Source organism: Echiichthys vipera (assembly GCF_963691815.1).
Source record: "Echiichthys vipera genome assembly, chromosome: 7".
Classification (NCBI taxonomy): Eukaryota; Metazoa; Chordata; class Actinopteri; order Perciformes; family Trachinidae; genus Echiichthys; species Echiichthys vipera.
Genome location: NC_139832.1, coordinates 3,282,143 through 3,298,542, shown reverse-complemented (window position 1 = coordinate 3,298,542; position 16,400 = coordinate 3,282,143). Strand labels below are relative to the sequence as shown.

Here is a 16,400-nt window from a genome sequence, read left to right as displayed (position 1 = left end):
GCTAGTTTCCAAAGAAGAGATTTAAAGCTCGTCAGGACGTTCTGAAGAAACTACAGCTCACTTCCTGTCTGCGGGGAAATCATTTTGGACCGTCAGACACAGGACGTTGTATCTTCTTCCCTACTGCTAATATTTATTGAGTAACGGCTCGATGCTGACTCCGTAAATGAGGACGTGGTCGGTGTCACGTGATGGCAGCAGCAACAGGGACGCAGGCAGAGGCCGGAAAGAAGTGATGACTCCAGTGTCTGACAGGGATTAACCGGCGCCTATATCGCACAGGGGTTGGTGAGATCCTCAAACACCGTCGGTTCCTCGATCCCTCGTGCAAACAGCTTGATCAACTGGCAGCGCACTCTGAAAAAACAAAAAACAAAGGCGAAGGTTCATTCAATCATTCATCTTCAGCCGCTTGTCCCTATTGGGGTCGCGGGGGGCTGGAGCCGATCCCAGCTGACATCAGGCGTGAGGCGGGGTCCACCCTGGACAGGACGCCAGTCTATCACAGGGCACATAGAGACGAACAGAGACAGACAACCATTCACACCTACGGGTGATTTAGATTCATCAATGAACCGAACACCTGCACGTCTTTGGACTGTGGGAGGAAACCGGAGAACCCGGAGAAAACCCACGCAGACACGGGGACAACATGCAAACTCCACACAGAAGGGGCCCAGCCGGGATTCAAACCAGGAACCCTCTCGCTGTGAGGCGACAGCGCTAACCAATATGTGACTCCGTACCTGACATCGATGGCCGCGTGGGTCAGGATCTCGCCGTCGCAGTTCCAGCTGCTGAAGGCGGGGGCACAGCTGCAGGCCGGGTGGTCTCGGCAGATCTGACTGAAGATCTGGTGTTTGCCGCTCTCCCGCAGATCCAGATCCGAGTCGCTCTGGCAGTGACGCGGCGTGAAGCGGAAACGCCGCACCCGGTGGACGTCAACAAAGGTCATTTCAAACTGGTGAAGACAGAACGAGACAGTGAAGTGAGGCCGATCTGGAGGAGCAGCAGGTTTAATGGTGTTGAGTGAAAGACCGTAAACACCGATTTCTTACCTGGTCATCTTTGCTGGTGTGTCGTAGGAGGTGTCTGAGGAAGTCGAAGCGGGAACATTTTCGCACCAGGATGAGGTCGGTGGTGCCGTCAGCCAGGTGAGCGGCGGGTGAGAGGCCTTTGGGGCTGCGAGGACACGCGCAGCTCATACTGGCAGCGTTTATAGCCAGGAACTTCCCTCGGATCGTCCTCCACTCGCTGTCACTTTCTGAAACCAAAACCCGGAAAAGAGATTGTATTCTTGCTGTTGCCAAAACGCCATCGCTTCAGGTTGTGTGCAAGAGTTTGATTTTTATCAACAAAAGCATTTCAGAAGTTCAACCGCAGTCGACAGTTACATTCAGTAGCATAGAAAATGGCTGCCAAAGCAAAAAGACAAGGAATCCATCTTAATATAATCACATAATTTACTGTATAGTTTAACTTTAAAGAGCTGAGGTTCAGTCGAACGTGGCAATGTGACTGAAACCTCCACAAGTTACTAAATGGACCTTGGGGCTGAAATGGTTCCTCCCAGTTTAGGGTTGAATGACAGCTGGTCAACTGGTCTGCTGATGAAGATCGTGGGATGTGATTGACAGCTCCAGACCAGATACTAAATGGATGCATCGAGGCGCCAGCTCTGGAGCGGTCAACGCGTTAGTGCCAAAAACTGCAGTTCCTCAAATGTCCACTTGAGGCTGCCTCTATAAGCAAGTCAGTCCACATGGAGCTCAGTCGTAAAATGACGAACTTTACAGCAGAAATAAACCTTTTTACAGTCTGGTACAAAACGATTGTGGTCCCCGTAGCGTATTTCCCCATTTATGACAACTCTACGAGGGTGACAGTTGAGGGAAATTGCAGTTTTTTTAAAAATAGAAATATGCGTGTACAGGACACTCCTGTGGTGTGCCCCAAGGCTCCATTCACGGACCATTTTTAGTTCCAGATAATAGTATATTCTAAGATACAACAACCGAACAGCTTTGGAGGTGTTGAAAGGTGTATTTTTATCACTTTCGATAGCACGAGGATAGCAGTTTCTTTTAGTATGATTAATATCCAGTCCAAAGAAAGTCCAGTCATTTAAAAAAAAAAAAGTTTTAGTAGCTCCGGTGAGGATTTGATGGACTCACCGCTGCCTGATGCTTCATCCATCTCGTACCGCTCAGCTTTCTCTGAGTGTAGCTTCCCATTGTGCTGACAAACCGTACAGCTGGAGATGGAGACAGAGAAACTGTTATTTACAAAACAAAAATCACATCATGTAAATTAGTTTTTAGCTACTAAACTTGTCCGTTACATCACCTGAACCAAATCAGTTGTTAGCGGTTGCTGAATTCAAACTGTTTTAATGCTTAACTGGACTGTTAGCTAACTTGAACCAAACTGTTCAAGCTGCTATACTGGATACTGTTAGCTTACCTGACTGAGCTAGGTAGTTTAGGCTATTCAGCTAAAACCGTTAACTTACCTGAAGTGAATCAAATAGTGATGGTTGTTAAATTAAACTTATCCAAACTGAATTAGCTTAACTGGAATTTTAGCTGTTAAACTGAAACATTAGCTAACCCAAACTAAAGTATTTTAGCTGGTAAACATTAGCCTAATTGAACCTTACTGTTTTATTTCGTAAACTTAAACCGTAGCTAACTTGAACCCAACTATTTTAGCTAATAAATGTTTGCCAAATTGAACCTAACTGTTTTAGGTGTTAAACTGAAACATTAGCTAACTTGAACCTAACTATCTTAGCTAGTAAATGTTATATTAAACCTGTTAATAGCTTAACTTAAATGTTAGCTAAATTGAATGTAGTTGTTTAGCTAGTACACTTAAACATTAGCCAAATTACACCTAACTGTTTTATTTTGTAAACTTAAACCGTAGCTAACTTGAACCCAACTATTTTAGCTAATAAACGTTAGCCAAATTGAACCTGTTATATCTAGAAAATTAAAACATTAGCTAACCTGAACCCAACTATTTTAGCTAATAAACGTTAGCCAAATTGAACCTAACTGTTATATCTATAAAATGTAAACATTAGCTAACCTAAACCCAACTATTTTAGCTAATAAACGTTAGCCAAATTGAACCTAACTGTTTTAGGTGTTAAACTGAAACATTAGCTAACTTAACCTAACTATCTTAGCTGTAAATGTTAGCTATGTTAGCTATATTGAACCTGTTAATAGCTTAACTTAAATGTTAGCTAAATTGAACGTTATTGTTTAGCTAGTACACTTAAACTTTAGCCAAATTACACCTAACTGTTTATAGCTTGTAAACCTAAACATTAGCTAACTTGAACCTAACTATCTTAGCTAGTAAATGTTAGCTATATAAAACCTTTTAATAGCTTAACTTAAATGTTAGCTAAATTGAACGTTATTGTTTAGCTAGTACACTTAAACTTTAGCCAAATTACACCTAACTGTTTTAGCAAGTAAACGTAAACATTAGCTAACTTGAACCTAACTATTTTCTTATCTTCTTATTATCTAGTAAACCTTGGTTTAAGTTAGCTTAGTTAGTTTCAGCCATTGTTTGTAAATTTAAACACATTTTCACATCTTTATAGCATCTCTCTCACCCGGATCGACACTTGGCGGTGTCCCGCGGAGTTCCCATAATGCCCCTGGCCGGCAGGTAGGACACTGTTCCTTCATAGTAGTGATGAGTGAGGAACATCTTCACACCTATGAGTTAATATGAAAGATGTACTTGTTCATGTTGTTCTTGTTTACGGAGGAGTTAATTTAACCGCTTGGATGTAACCATGGATCCACCTGCGAGGTCGTATCTGGCCGGTCCCATCCACCTCTTCCTCTCACTGTCAGTTAGCACGTCGCCGTAGAAACCGTATCCCAGCAGGGAGACGGAGTACCGCAGGAAGGTGTTGTTGTGGTGAACGGAGCACGCGTCCATCGGCTGAGAGTCTCCTGAACGCACACGCACAGGCGCGCACACACACACACGCACACGCACACGCACACATGCACACACACACACATATTTCCATTGTTTTTAATCTTATAACGTTGAGTATTTTATTCCACTTGATTGTTGAATTATTTTAATTGTCACAATTATTATAATTAATTGTTATTATTATAAATACCAATGTTGTTTGTACATTTGTAAATTTGTATATTTACATATCCAGGCAAAACTACACTCATGTCTAGCAGAACTGAAATTAATTTGCAGTTTTATGGATATTTTTCACTCTGTTCATTTGTTTTTTGTGTCTTTTCTTTGTTTCTTTCCCTTTTTTGTTTCTTTTTCTATTAGTTTATCTGTTCTTTTCCTCTCCTGCACAAATATTTGCCTTGTATTATAAAATATGATTCTTGTTCTTTATCATTGTGCATATATTTATTTATATATTTATTTATATATATAAATATATATATATATATATATATATATAAAATAAAATAAAATAAAAATGTTGCACTCCGTTAAGTGTTTGTTCAGAAACAATTCTCTGAACAGACACTAGATGGCAGCACGAGAACAGGAAGAGCAAATTAATACAATCACTGGATTTTTATTTCAATTGGTGAAACCACGATAGACAATTAACTGGATTAAAAAAAAAGGGTGAAAATTGTATTATATATGTTTTATATATATTTAACCCTTAGATTATAGGAAAAAACGCCTTTCAGTGACACCAATTATTAGATTTACACTGAATTGTAGCATTATAGATTACATCCAGGTTGTTCCAAGTTGGAGAATGTATTAATAATTAGATGTTTTTCCAAAATGGCAACAATGAAACTTTATATTTATATGAAATAGGTTCGAGTTCGAGTCCCTGTGTGTGGACCATGAATGGAGCGTGGACTGGTGGCTGGAGAGGTGCATCTCTCCATTATTTGTGTGTGTGTGTGTGTGTGTTTTTGTGTGTGTCCTATATAATACAATACCAATACTGTTGTGGGATAAATAATTTATCTATTCAAAGTCCTATAATCAATATTAAACACACACATATATAAAAATATTATAAACTAAAATCTATTCTTTAATTTTATTCTAATTGAGGCCAGTTTCATCTCTCCTGAGTTTGTAAATTTGAGTCGGGCTGCAAATTATTTTCATTATCGACTAATTAATTAATTCATTGGAATATTTTCTCAATTATTGGATTAATTATTTGGTCTAAATTACATCAGAAAACAATGAAAAATGTCCTTTAAAGTTAACCAGAGTCGGGCGATGTCCTCTGAAGTGTCATTTAGTCCGACCAACAGCCAAAAACTCTTAAACTTTATGCATCAAATCTCCCTCTTGACAACGTAAAACCAGCATTTTGCATTTTTGCTTGAAAAGAAATCACTTTAAACTTTGTGCTAGTTCATTTTTTTGTTGATCATCTAATCGCTGCGGCTTAAAATTGGAGTTTTGCAAATGAGGTGAAACTGTGATAAATGGGGAAATGGGCAAAATGCACCGATAGATGCAGCTCTGGATGAGAACTAAGTGGATAGATGCCACTTTAATGTGCAACGTTAGCGAGATATTGACCAGAAGCGTCTTTATTTCAGTGATCGATAATCAATCATGGTGGACGTGGGTCTTTTGTGCAGAACATGTTGAACACACGGCCTGTGTGGTGCCGACATGACTGGTGTTAGACTGACCCACGATAATGTGCAGAGCAGAGGTCACGGGGTCGTTGGTGCCCACGGTGGCGAAGCAGATACAGTCGGTTGAGCCTGAAACAAACAAACAAACAAACAAACAGATTATAAAATGTTCCAGTGAGATGAAGCGCAGACGGTGTTTCTCATCTCATCTCATCTTCAGCCTCTTATCCGGGGTCGGGTCTCGGGGGCAGCAGCTTTAGCAGGGGACCCCAAACTTCCCTTTCCCGGGCCACATTAACCAGCTCTAACTGGGGGATCCTGAGGCGTTCCCAGGCCAGTGTGGAGATCTAATCTCTCCACCTGGTCCTGGGTCTTCCCCGAGGCCTCCTCCCAGCTGGACGTGCCTGGAACACCTCCCTAGGGAGGCGCCCAGGGTTCATCCTTACCAGATGATCCTGAACCACCTCAACTGGCTCCTTTCAACACAAAGGAGCAGCGGCTCTACTCCGAGTTCCTCACGGATGCTGAACTTCTCCCCCTCTCTCTAAGGGAGACTCCAGCCCCCCTCCTGAGAAAACCCATTTCACACGCTTGTACCCACGACCTGGTTCTTTGGGTCCTGACAGACGATGTTTCTGCCAGCTTCAAATGTCCTGATTATTTTCATTAATGTCATAAACAAAAGCGTTGCTGCACTGAGCATTAATTACCCAGGTGAGTTGCTTCGTCTCTACGGCAGCGGAGAGACTTAATGACTCCCTGATGACCGTGTGTGTATTTATAGAGCACTTAGGGCGCACTCACACTGTCCTTCCACACCGTGCCCCGTGCTTTAGGGTCCTTGTCCCCCCCTCCAGGCCCGTTTGTACTCACACTACCTGGGCCTCGGCGAATGCTTCTTGCTGCCTATACGTCATCACGCCGTAACACGTCACACGCATTGATGACGTCATGGCGATGCGTGGCTTTGTTTCCAGATCTTCCCGTAGACCTCGGAGTTTTTGTGCGTCTTGTCGACTGTTTTTGAATCTTTTCATCGACCAAATCTGCAGTAAACACTCCACCTCCGCATCACACCAACGTGAACCTTTCACCGCCATTGTTTTAAATGTCCGCGCATGGTCCCTCCTTCTTTTTTCTACGTCCCAACAGGCGCACAGGAAATGACCTCAGAACCGCCGTAGGCCTCGTGCTCGTACACGTGCAAACGCGCTCTACTAAAGCCCACCTCTCTCAGACGAGCCGTGGACGGTCAGCTGGCCGCAGCTATGCCAGAGCGGGTGCACTCACACTGGTCAAACGCACTAGGCTTTAGCCGAAAAACCTGTTTTGGCGGTGCGGAAGGACAGTGTGAGTGCGGCCTCAGTTGCATCATAGATGGGCTTTTGGTGTAACTATTACTGCACCGGGTGGCAGCATGAAAATGAAAGCGTATGAAGAGTGTCCCAGGTTTGTGTGGGTTCACGCTGTTAGATAAGCCGTGTTCGGTTTGTGGGTGGCTAGTATGTGTGTGTGTGTGTGTGTGTATCCTTGCTGCGCTGTAAAGATGGAGAGAGATCACGCATTAAAGGGTCTTCAGTAGGAAATAGTACCTTAAAGAGGCGTTGGTGCCATAGCAACTGGACCGACGCTTCAGGCTACTTCGCTTCACTCAAGGATCCCCCGAGTTTTCTACTTCTACATCTCAAAGTACCAGATGAACCAGAGGCAAAGCAGCATTTCTCATCACGATTAGTGTTTCTGACCTGCAGGAATGATTCCAATGCGAAGCGAGCAGGGAAGCAGCGCGTCATCCGGACTGTTTGGATCCACGCCGCCGTCGATCTGCGTCCTCCAGATCAGCCCGTGGATGATCTCGCTGAACATGCCGTCCCCTCCGACACACACCACCCTGACGAGGGGGTCAAAGCGACATGTTACAGGGTGTCTTTTTACAAAAACAAGAGCTCATCTGCCTCACTCAGAGTGTAAACAGCAGCCTGACAGATAACTGTTCCCTGTGGTGCTTTTATTTTGGCGGGTCAACCACATTAGCTGTCTAGCAGGTAGTTTGTGTTCCTTCATGAAACAACTCATCTGAGATGGGAAAACTTGTTTCGTACCCGTCAAACTTCTTCAGCTCCGCCTCCGTCTTCAGGTGGTCCCTTGCATGATTGGCGTACTCCGTCACTATGACAACAAACACAGAGGCATTATAATACCTGACCCCGGGGAAGCACGAGAACAGGAAGTGAGCGATAGGGGGCGTACCGATTACATGCGTGGAGACGCCCGCCTGGACGAACAGCGGGGCGACCTTCTGCTCGTAGATGCGCTTTCCCTGTTGCTTCCCGCCGTACGGGTTGATGTACACCAGCAGGTGTTTGGGTCGGCTGGCTGCGGACGACAACGACGATGATGTCACTGACAGTTTCTGGCAACAATCACGTGTGCGTTAGTCAGTGTGTGTGTGTTGGCGTGAAGTTTACCGATAGCTGCAAGCTGCTCTCTGATGCTGGCGACCCAGCGTTGACACAGCGCCTCGTCTGGACAGGTGAAGGTGACCTCAGCGCACCGCCAGCGGTGCTGCTGACACCTCTCCACGTACAACACTGACACAAGACGGAAACAAGTCAAAACTCACTATTGCTTTATCGCCAAGTGTGTTTTCATGTGTTTCAAAGTGTGTTTTCATGTGTTTCCAGGTGTGTTTTCATGTGTTTCCAGGTGTGTTTTCATGTGTTTCCAAGTGTGTTTTCACGTGTTTCCAAGTGTGTTTTCATGTGTTTCCAAGTGTGTTTTCATGTGTTTCCAGGTGTGTTTGATGCTGTGTTTTCATGTGTTTCCAAGTGTGTTTTCATGTGTTTCCAAGTGTGTTTTCATGTGTTTCCAGGTGTGTTTTCATGCGTTTCCAAGTGTGTTTTCATGTGTTTCCAAGTGTGTTTGATGCTGTGTTTTCATGTGTTTCCAGGTGTGTTTTCATGCGTTTCCAAGTGTGTTTTCATGTGTTTCCAGGTGTGTTTAATGCTGTGTTTTCAAGTGTTTCCAAGTGTGTTTTCATGTGTTTCCAAGTGTGTTTTCATGTGTTTCCAGGTGTGTTTTCATGTGTTTCCAGGTGTGTTTTCATTTGTTTCCAAGTGTGTTTTCACGTGTTTCCAAGTGTGTTTTCATCTGTTTCCAAGTGTGTTTTCATGTGTTTCCAAGTGTGTTTAATGCTGTGTTTTCATGTGTTTCCAGGTGTGTTTTCATGTTTCCAAGTGTGTTTAATGCTGTGTTTTCATGTGTTTCCAGGTGTGTTTTCATGTTTCCAAGTGTGTTTTCATGTGTTTCCAGGTGTGTTTAATGCTGTGTTTTCATGTGTTTCCAAGTGTGTTTAATGCTGTGTTTTCATGTGTTTCCAGGTGTGTTTTCATGTTTCCAAGTGTGTTTTCATGTGTTTCCAGGTGTGTTTTCAGGTGTGTTTGATGCTGTGTTTTCATGTGTTTCCAAGTGTGTTTTTGTGCGTTTCCAAGTGTGTTTTCATGTGTTTCAAAGTGTGTTTTCATGTGTGTTTTCATGTGTTTCCAGGTGTGTTTTCAAGTGTTTCCAGGTGTGTTTTCAAGTGTTTCCAGGTGTGTTTAATGCTGTATTCATGTGTTTCCAGGTGTGTTTTCAAGTGTTTCCAAGTGTGTTTTCATGTGTTTCCAGGTGTGTTTAATGCTGTGTTTTCATGTGTTTCCAGGTGTGTTTTCGTGCATTTCCAGGTGTGTTTTCATGTGTTTCCAGGTGTGTTTTCATGCGTTTCCAGGTGTGTTTTCATGTGTTTCCAAGTGTGTTTTCATGTGTTTCCAGGTGTGTTTTCATGTGTTTCCAAGTGTGTTTTTATGTGTTTCCAAGTGTGTTTTCAAGTGTTTCCAGGTGTGTTTTCATGTGTTTCCAAGTGTGTTTTTATGTGTTTCCAAGTGTGTTTTCATGTGTTCCCAAGTGTGTTTGATGCTGTGTTTTCATGCGTTTCCAAGTGTGTTTTAGGTGTGTTTTCAAGTGTTTCCAAGTGTGTTTTCATGTGTTTCCAAGTGTGTTTAATGCTGTGTTTTCAAGTGTTTCCAAGTGTGTTTTCATGTGTTTCCAGGTGTGTTTTCATGTGTTTCCATGTGTGTATGTGTGTGTTTCCAGATGTATTTAATATTTCCACGTGCGCTTGTACAGGGCGGTGTGTTCTGTCACTTCTCATGCGTGTTCATGTGTGTACAAATGTATTTCCAGATGTAAACAGATGTAATAAACAGATGTATTTAATGTGTTTCCAGGTGTGTGTGTGTGTGTGTACCTGTGAAGGCCTGCCTGCAGTCCTTTGCGTCTCTCTCTCTAATCTTTTTCCAGCTGCCATCGTCTCTTCGTCTGCTGCGGTTCTCCTCCTCTTCCTCTCTGACACAAACGATCTCTGACACTGACACACTGTGAGACACACCTGCACACACACACACACACACACACACACAGACAAACACACACACGCACACACAGTACTTTAGAACCCAGCTGCCACCTCTTGTACGTCATATTTCCGAGCTTCTCTGCAGCCCGTGAACTCACCACAAGCTTCGAGTTTCACAGGACATTTAAAGAAACGAGCTGAAACCTGAACTTGAACCAAATGAGAGCAACACAAGAAAAGATCCAGAGTGGATCGAGTAATACGACCTACGTGACCTGCGTCGTGCTGCCTCCCGACTCCAGCAGAGGTTCTTAGTGATTCCAGAGTCGAGACTAAAAACAGGAGACGACGTCTTTCATTCAAAGCTGATTTCACACTCACCCGGTTACTGCACCATTTACTCATGCACATTCATTTTATTCTAACAAACATGTTGATATAATTAATGCACATTAAATCACATACTTTAAAATACTAGCATAACAAAACTAAGGCCAACACTTTATGTTAAGGGCAACTGTTACATGACGAGTGATAAGGGCCTTAAAAGTGTTGATATCAGCATCGTAAACATGTTTATTGTTACATTTAAAAGACATTTAAAAGCTTAAGAAGTGCATTTAATGTACTTAAGTGTACGTTGTCTTATGATCTAATGATGCTGTTATTAACACTTATACAGTCTTAGTAACACTTTAATTATTAAGAATTGAATTTAAAGTTAATAAGAATATTATGAGCTTATAAACTCAGTCTGTCCTCAGTAAGAGAAACTCTTAGGGCGCACTCACACCTCCGTACCTTGCCCGAGCACGTTTCACAGCTAAAGTCTGGTTTGTTTGACCAGTGTGAGTGCAACCACACCACACCTAGGAGCAGCACGCTTGCCGTCAACGGCCCGTTTGGGAGAGGTGGGCTTTTGAAAAGCCCGTTTGCACGTGTAAGAGCACGAGCGTGCGCACGTGTACGAGCACGAGGCCTACGGCGGTTCTGAGGTCATTTCCTGTGCGCCTGTTGGGACGTAGAAAAAAGAAGGAGGGACCATGCGCGGACATTTCAAACAATGGCGGTGAAAGGTTCACGTTGGTGTGATGCGGAGGTGGAGTGTTTACTGCAGATTTGGTCGATGAAAAGATTCAAAAACAGTCGACAAGACGCACAAAAACTCCGAGGTCTACGGAAAGATCTGGAAACAAAGCCACGCATCGCCATGACGTCATCAATGCGTGTGACGTGTTACGGCGTGATGACGTATAGGCAGCAAGAAGCATTCTCCGAGGCCCAGGTAGTGTGAGTACAAACGGGCCTGGAGGGGGGGGCAAGTACCCTAAAGCACGGGGCACGGGACGGACGCACAGTGGGAGGGCGCCCTTAGTCGACTAGCACTCTTGAGACTTTGTCGACTCATCGATTCGTTCACTTACTCCACAAAGAATCCTCTCATGTTGTAGATGTACTCATGAGTCATTCATCAGGAAAAATAACTACTAGACTAAAGAAATCTTAGTTGAGTCAAGACCAAAATGACCAGTTAGTCTCCAAGGGCGCCCTCCCACTGTCCTTCCGAACCTTTCGCCGCCATTGTTTGAAATGTCCGCGCATGGTCCCTCCTTCTTTTTTCTACGTCCCAACAGGCGCACAGGAAATGACCTCAGAACCGCCGTAGACCTCTGGCTCGTACACGTGCGCACGCTCGTGCTCGTACATGTGCAAACGTGCTTTACTAAAGCCCACCTCTCCCAAACGGGCCGTGGACGGCAAGCGTGCCGCTCCTAGACGCGGTACAGTTGCACTCACACTGGTCAAAGGAACTACACTCTAGCCGTAAAACCTGTCTGGGCACGGTACGGATGGACAGTGTGAGCGCGCCCTGATAGTATTTCTATGAGCGCTTATTAAAAAAAGACCTAAAGCGTAAAGAATGACCAAACTACAGTGTCTCCTCTCAATCTACTTCAGAAGTGATAAAATATACAAACACACCGTAAACCGGTTTACAAGCAAACATTTACATTTCGCGTGTTGTTCCTCGCTGAGTCAAAACACAAACATCTCAATCTGACGTTCAAACGCACGAGTTCCTCACGGACCGCCCGCGGCCTTTACCCGTCCATCGCATCGTCCGCGTCACACGCTCACACAGACAGGAAATGAGACGGTGGAGCACGAAAAGGAAAAGGCACAAAACGGGAACAAGATCTACTGAAAAACGTCCTAAATTTACAGGATTTTTCAAGGTTGCGGACTCTTGTTCTGTTCTTGCGTGAAGCCTGATTCATAATGTGGGGGGGGGGGGCCCAAACCAACAGTAGCCCAGGGGCCCCTGACCGCCTGAATCCGCCCGTGGGTGTATTATCTTTTAAAAATCCAGCTTTAAATAAAGATTCTTACCGATATTATCGTGCAAACTAGTTTTAATACTTGTTGTATTTTGCACAAAATGACCTTTTTTCTTCTTTGCACATCAACATTTGGACATTTTTGTTATAATATTTCTATCTTGTTGCATTTCACACAGTTTGCATTGTGTTTAAAATGAATTTAGTGTGTTTTTAAGTTGTGTTTGAAGTCACAGTCAAGATAACATGTTGTTTTGTTCACTACATTAACGTGTGTGTGTGTGTGTGTGTGTGTGTGTGTGTGTGTGTGTGTGTGTGTGTGTGTGTGTGTGTGTGTGTGTTTACTGTTTCGTCCCTTTGTTTATCAACAGGATGCCGTGTTTTTGTGTTAAAAGGCCGACACACACACACACACACACACACACACACACACACACACACACACACACACACACACACACACACACACACACACACACACACACACACACACACACACACACACACACACACACACACACACACACATCATCCGGGTTCTTACTGGGTCTGAACGGGTGGTACACCGGGCTGGAGGTCCGTCTCTTCCAGGTGAGCAGGGACCGGCCCAGGCTCACATCGCACGCCGCGTTTCGGACGCGGAGTTCGGACAGCAGCAGCAGTCTGCCCGGTCGCTCCATCCGCGTCTGTTGTCCGTCCTGCGGGTGTCCTTCAGCCGGCTGAGGAGGCGGCAGCAGCCCGGGGGACGGTTACCTCTGTCCGGGCATGTTTTCTCTGTGTGCCCGGGGAGAAATTTAACCAACAGACAGCGGTCAAGGCAGCAAAAGTGTCCGTGTAGCGGGACTCGAGCTCGGGATGTTTTTTCTGACAGATAGCGGTTTCTCACCGGATGGGGGAGGGGCTTAGTGGTGCGTTCAGGTGCTGCCAGAAAACTCGGACTTTTCTAACGTTATTTCGTAATTCACCTATTTGGGGATTTTATTTTTGTTTTGTTTTGTTTTTTTCAATTAAATACATTTTTTTTTAATATTCTTTATTTTAAATTTGAACAAATACAAATAGAACAGTGTGGCATCGGACTTGACAAAGATATATGTGTGTAAAAATCAGTTCTTTCAATAAACAATACACATTAAATGATAATGTTGCAAAAAGGAAAAGGAAAACAAGCAGATGTTACTTGATAAAACCACCAAAAATGACCGCAAATGGGGAAAAAAGACTATAAGGATGCAAAACGACCACAAATAGATGCTAAATGACAAAAATCAACACAAAACGACAACACAGAGACAAAAAATGATGAGAAAGACACATAAAATGTCTGAAAACAAATGCAAAACCACCACAATAAGCTGCTTAATGTCTGAACGAGAAGCAAAACCACCAGAAAAAGATTCAAAATGTCTAAATAAAGATGCAAAACCACCACATAAAGATGCAAAATGACTAAAAATAGATGCAGAACCACCACAAAAAGATGCAAAATGTCTAAAAATAGATGCAAAACCAGCACAATAAGCTGCTTAATGTCTAAACGAGAAGCAAAACCACCACAAAAAGATGCAAAATGTCTAAAAATAGATGCAAAACCAGCACAATAAGCTGCTTAATGTCTAAACGAGAAGCAAAACCACCACAAAAAGATGCAAAATGTCTAAAAATAGATGCAAAACCACCTCAGGTCTGTGCCCAGGGGCCCATTGACTCATAACACGTCAAGTTTAAATTACATTATCAACAGAAATGTACTCAACGTAAATTAAAAATCCATATTTGGATATTTGTTTTGTTGCTCACGTCCGTCTTAATGGACACATTCAAATCCTGCACGCACTCTAAATATATTAGATTCAAATCAGACATTTTTCATTGCTGCCTCACACCTGTAAAACCTGCCGTCAGTTCTATTTTGTGAATAAAACATTAAAAAACAAACATGACATTATTGAAAGGCCTGATATAAATAAATTAAAGTTAATTCAATTCAATTCAGTTTTATTTACAGTGCCAAATCATAACAAAAGTGATCTCAGGGCACTTTACAGAGCAGGTAAAGACCACACTCTATGACTTATTTATGATTTACACGGACCCAACTTAAATAAATAAATAATAATTTAAATAAAAAATAAATAAAATACATTCATAATTGACTCTAAACTTCCTTAACACGTAAAATCACCTTCTCCTCCCCTTTCACTGATTGGTTTCTTGTGTTTATGTAAAAAACCTCCTAATTCCGACATTTTATGCAGCACATGAAAGCATCAGCAGTCTATTGCGTGCTTGTTAGTACAGCACGTCATCACGTCTGAACGTCATCACGTCGATGCGTCATCACGTCGGTGCGTCATGACGTTTTGCCTGGAGGAAGAACAACAGCACTGTTTTAGACTTGTTTTTAAAAACAGTTCAAAATGAAACAACCGTGACAGTAAAATCAGCTGTTACACGTTTTTATATTCTTTTAATTTTACTTTAATTAATTCAAACGACTGTTGCACGTGCAGTAACTTTATTATAACCATTTAAACACACACAGCTTATCTCCTCTCCTCCTTCCCCATGTTCATAGTTTCTCTCCATTCCCTCTTTTCTCCAGGTTTAAAGCTCATTCATTGTTGGATCGTCGTCTTTTTTTGATTTTGAACACAGTTTGCACATGTTCTGTCTCTGATCTGCTGATCTTTATTTTTAATGTTGCTTTATTTTGTTTTATCATGTTTTGTTTTGTGTCGTTTTGGTTCTAAATGTGAAACTTTTTTATAATAAATAATTAAAAGATTCAAAATGTCTAAAAATAGATGCAAAACCACCACAAAAAGATGCAAAATGACTAAAAATAGATGCAAAACCACCACAAAAAGATGCATATTGACTAAAAATAGATGCAAAACCACTACAAAAAGATGCAAAATGTCTAAAAATAGATGCAAAACCACCACAAAAAGATGCATAATGACTAAAAATAGATGCAAAACCACCACAAAAAGATGCAAAATGACTAAAAATTGATGCAAAACCACCACAAAAAGATGCAAAATGACCAAAAATAGATGCAAAACCACCACAAAAAGATGCAAAATGACTAAAAATAGATGCAAAACCAGCACAAAAAGATGCAAAATGACTAAAAATAGATGCAAAACCACCACAAAAGATGCAAAATGACTGAAAATATATGCAAAACCACCACAAAAAGATGCAAAATGACTAAAAATAGATGCAAAACCACCACAAAAAGATGCAAAATGACCAAAAATAGATGCAAAACCACCACAAAAAGTTGCAAAATGACTAAAAATAGATGCAAAACCACCACAAAAAGATGCAAAATGACTAAAAATTGATGCAAAACCAACACAAAAAGATGCAAAATGACTGAAAATATATGCAAAACCACCACAAAAAGATGCAAAATGACCAAAAATAGATGCAAAACCACCACAAAAAGATGCAAAATGACTAAAAATAGATGCAAAACCACCAGAAAAAGCTGGAATTTAGATATTTCAGGTTATTCTGACATTTTTCAGGATGTTTCCAGGATTGAAACAAAAAGAAAAGCGCTCCAGGTTTTGCAGGTTGTGTTGCGTCATTCAGAGACAGCAGGGGGCGCTGCTGCTGCGTTCACCGCTCTCTCTCTCTCTCTCTCTCTCTCTCTCTCTCTTGCTCTCTCTCTCTCTCTCTCTCTCTCTCTCTCTCTCTCTCTCTCTCTCTATCTCCCTCTCTCTCTCTCCCTCTCTCTCTCTCTATCTCCCTCTCTGTCTCTCTCTCTCTCTCTTGCTCTCTCTCTCTCTATCTCCCTCTCTCAATTTCAATTTCAACAAGCTTTATTGGCATGACTGTGGTTCACAATATTGCCAAAGCGTACAGAATTACAGAAAAAAGTAACAATAATAATGATGATGATAATAATAACAATAATAATAATGATGATGATAACAATAACAACAACAATAATAATAATAATGATGATATCAATAACAATAATAAGCAGCATATCAGTGTGCAGGTCAACTC

General features: G+C 42.3%; 1 protein-coding gene across 1 annotated transcript; it reads right to left on the bottom strand.

The window, feature by feature from the left end:
* Positions 1-224: 224 nt before the first annotated feature.
* On the bottom strand, positions 225-13,165 carry LOC310949273 (ceramide kinase-like). Its single transcript, XM_083916650.1, has 13 exons — positions 12,919-13,165; positions 9,928-10,068; positions 8,111-8,233; positions 7,893-8,018; positions 7,745-7,811; positions 7,388-7,533; positions 5,697-5,771; positions 3,831-3,983; positions 3,635-3,740; positions 2,175-2,254; positions 1,059-1,264; positions 747-961; positions 225-357 (listed from the first exon to the last, which is right to left on the bottom strand). Exons 1-13 carry the CDS (start codon positions 13,052-13,054, stop codon positions 270-272), a joined length of 1,662 nt encoding a protein of 553 aa, XP_083772776.1. The 5' UTR covers positions 13,055-13,165; the 3' UTR covers positions 225-269.
* Positions 13,166-16,400: the final 3,235 nt, after the last annotated feature.

Coding starts and splice junctions, on each gene's coding strand:
- LOC310949273 (XM_083916650.1), bottom strand. CDS start 13,054: ATGGAGCGACCGGGCAGACTGCTGCTGCTGTCCGAACTCCGCGTCCGA. Junction 10,069..12,918: donor GTACCACCCGTTCAGACCCA/GTAAGAACCCGG, acceptor GTGTGTGTGCAG/GTGTGTCTCACAGTGTGTCA. Junction 2,255..3,634: donor ACCGCCAAGTGTCGATCCGG/GTGAGAGAGATG, acceptor CTCCATCTCCAG/CTGTACGGTTTGTCAGCACA.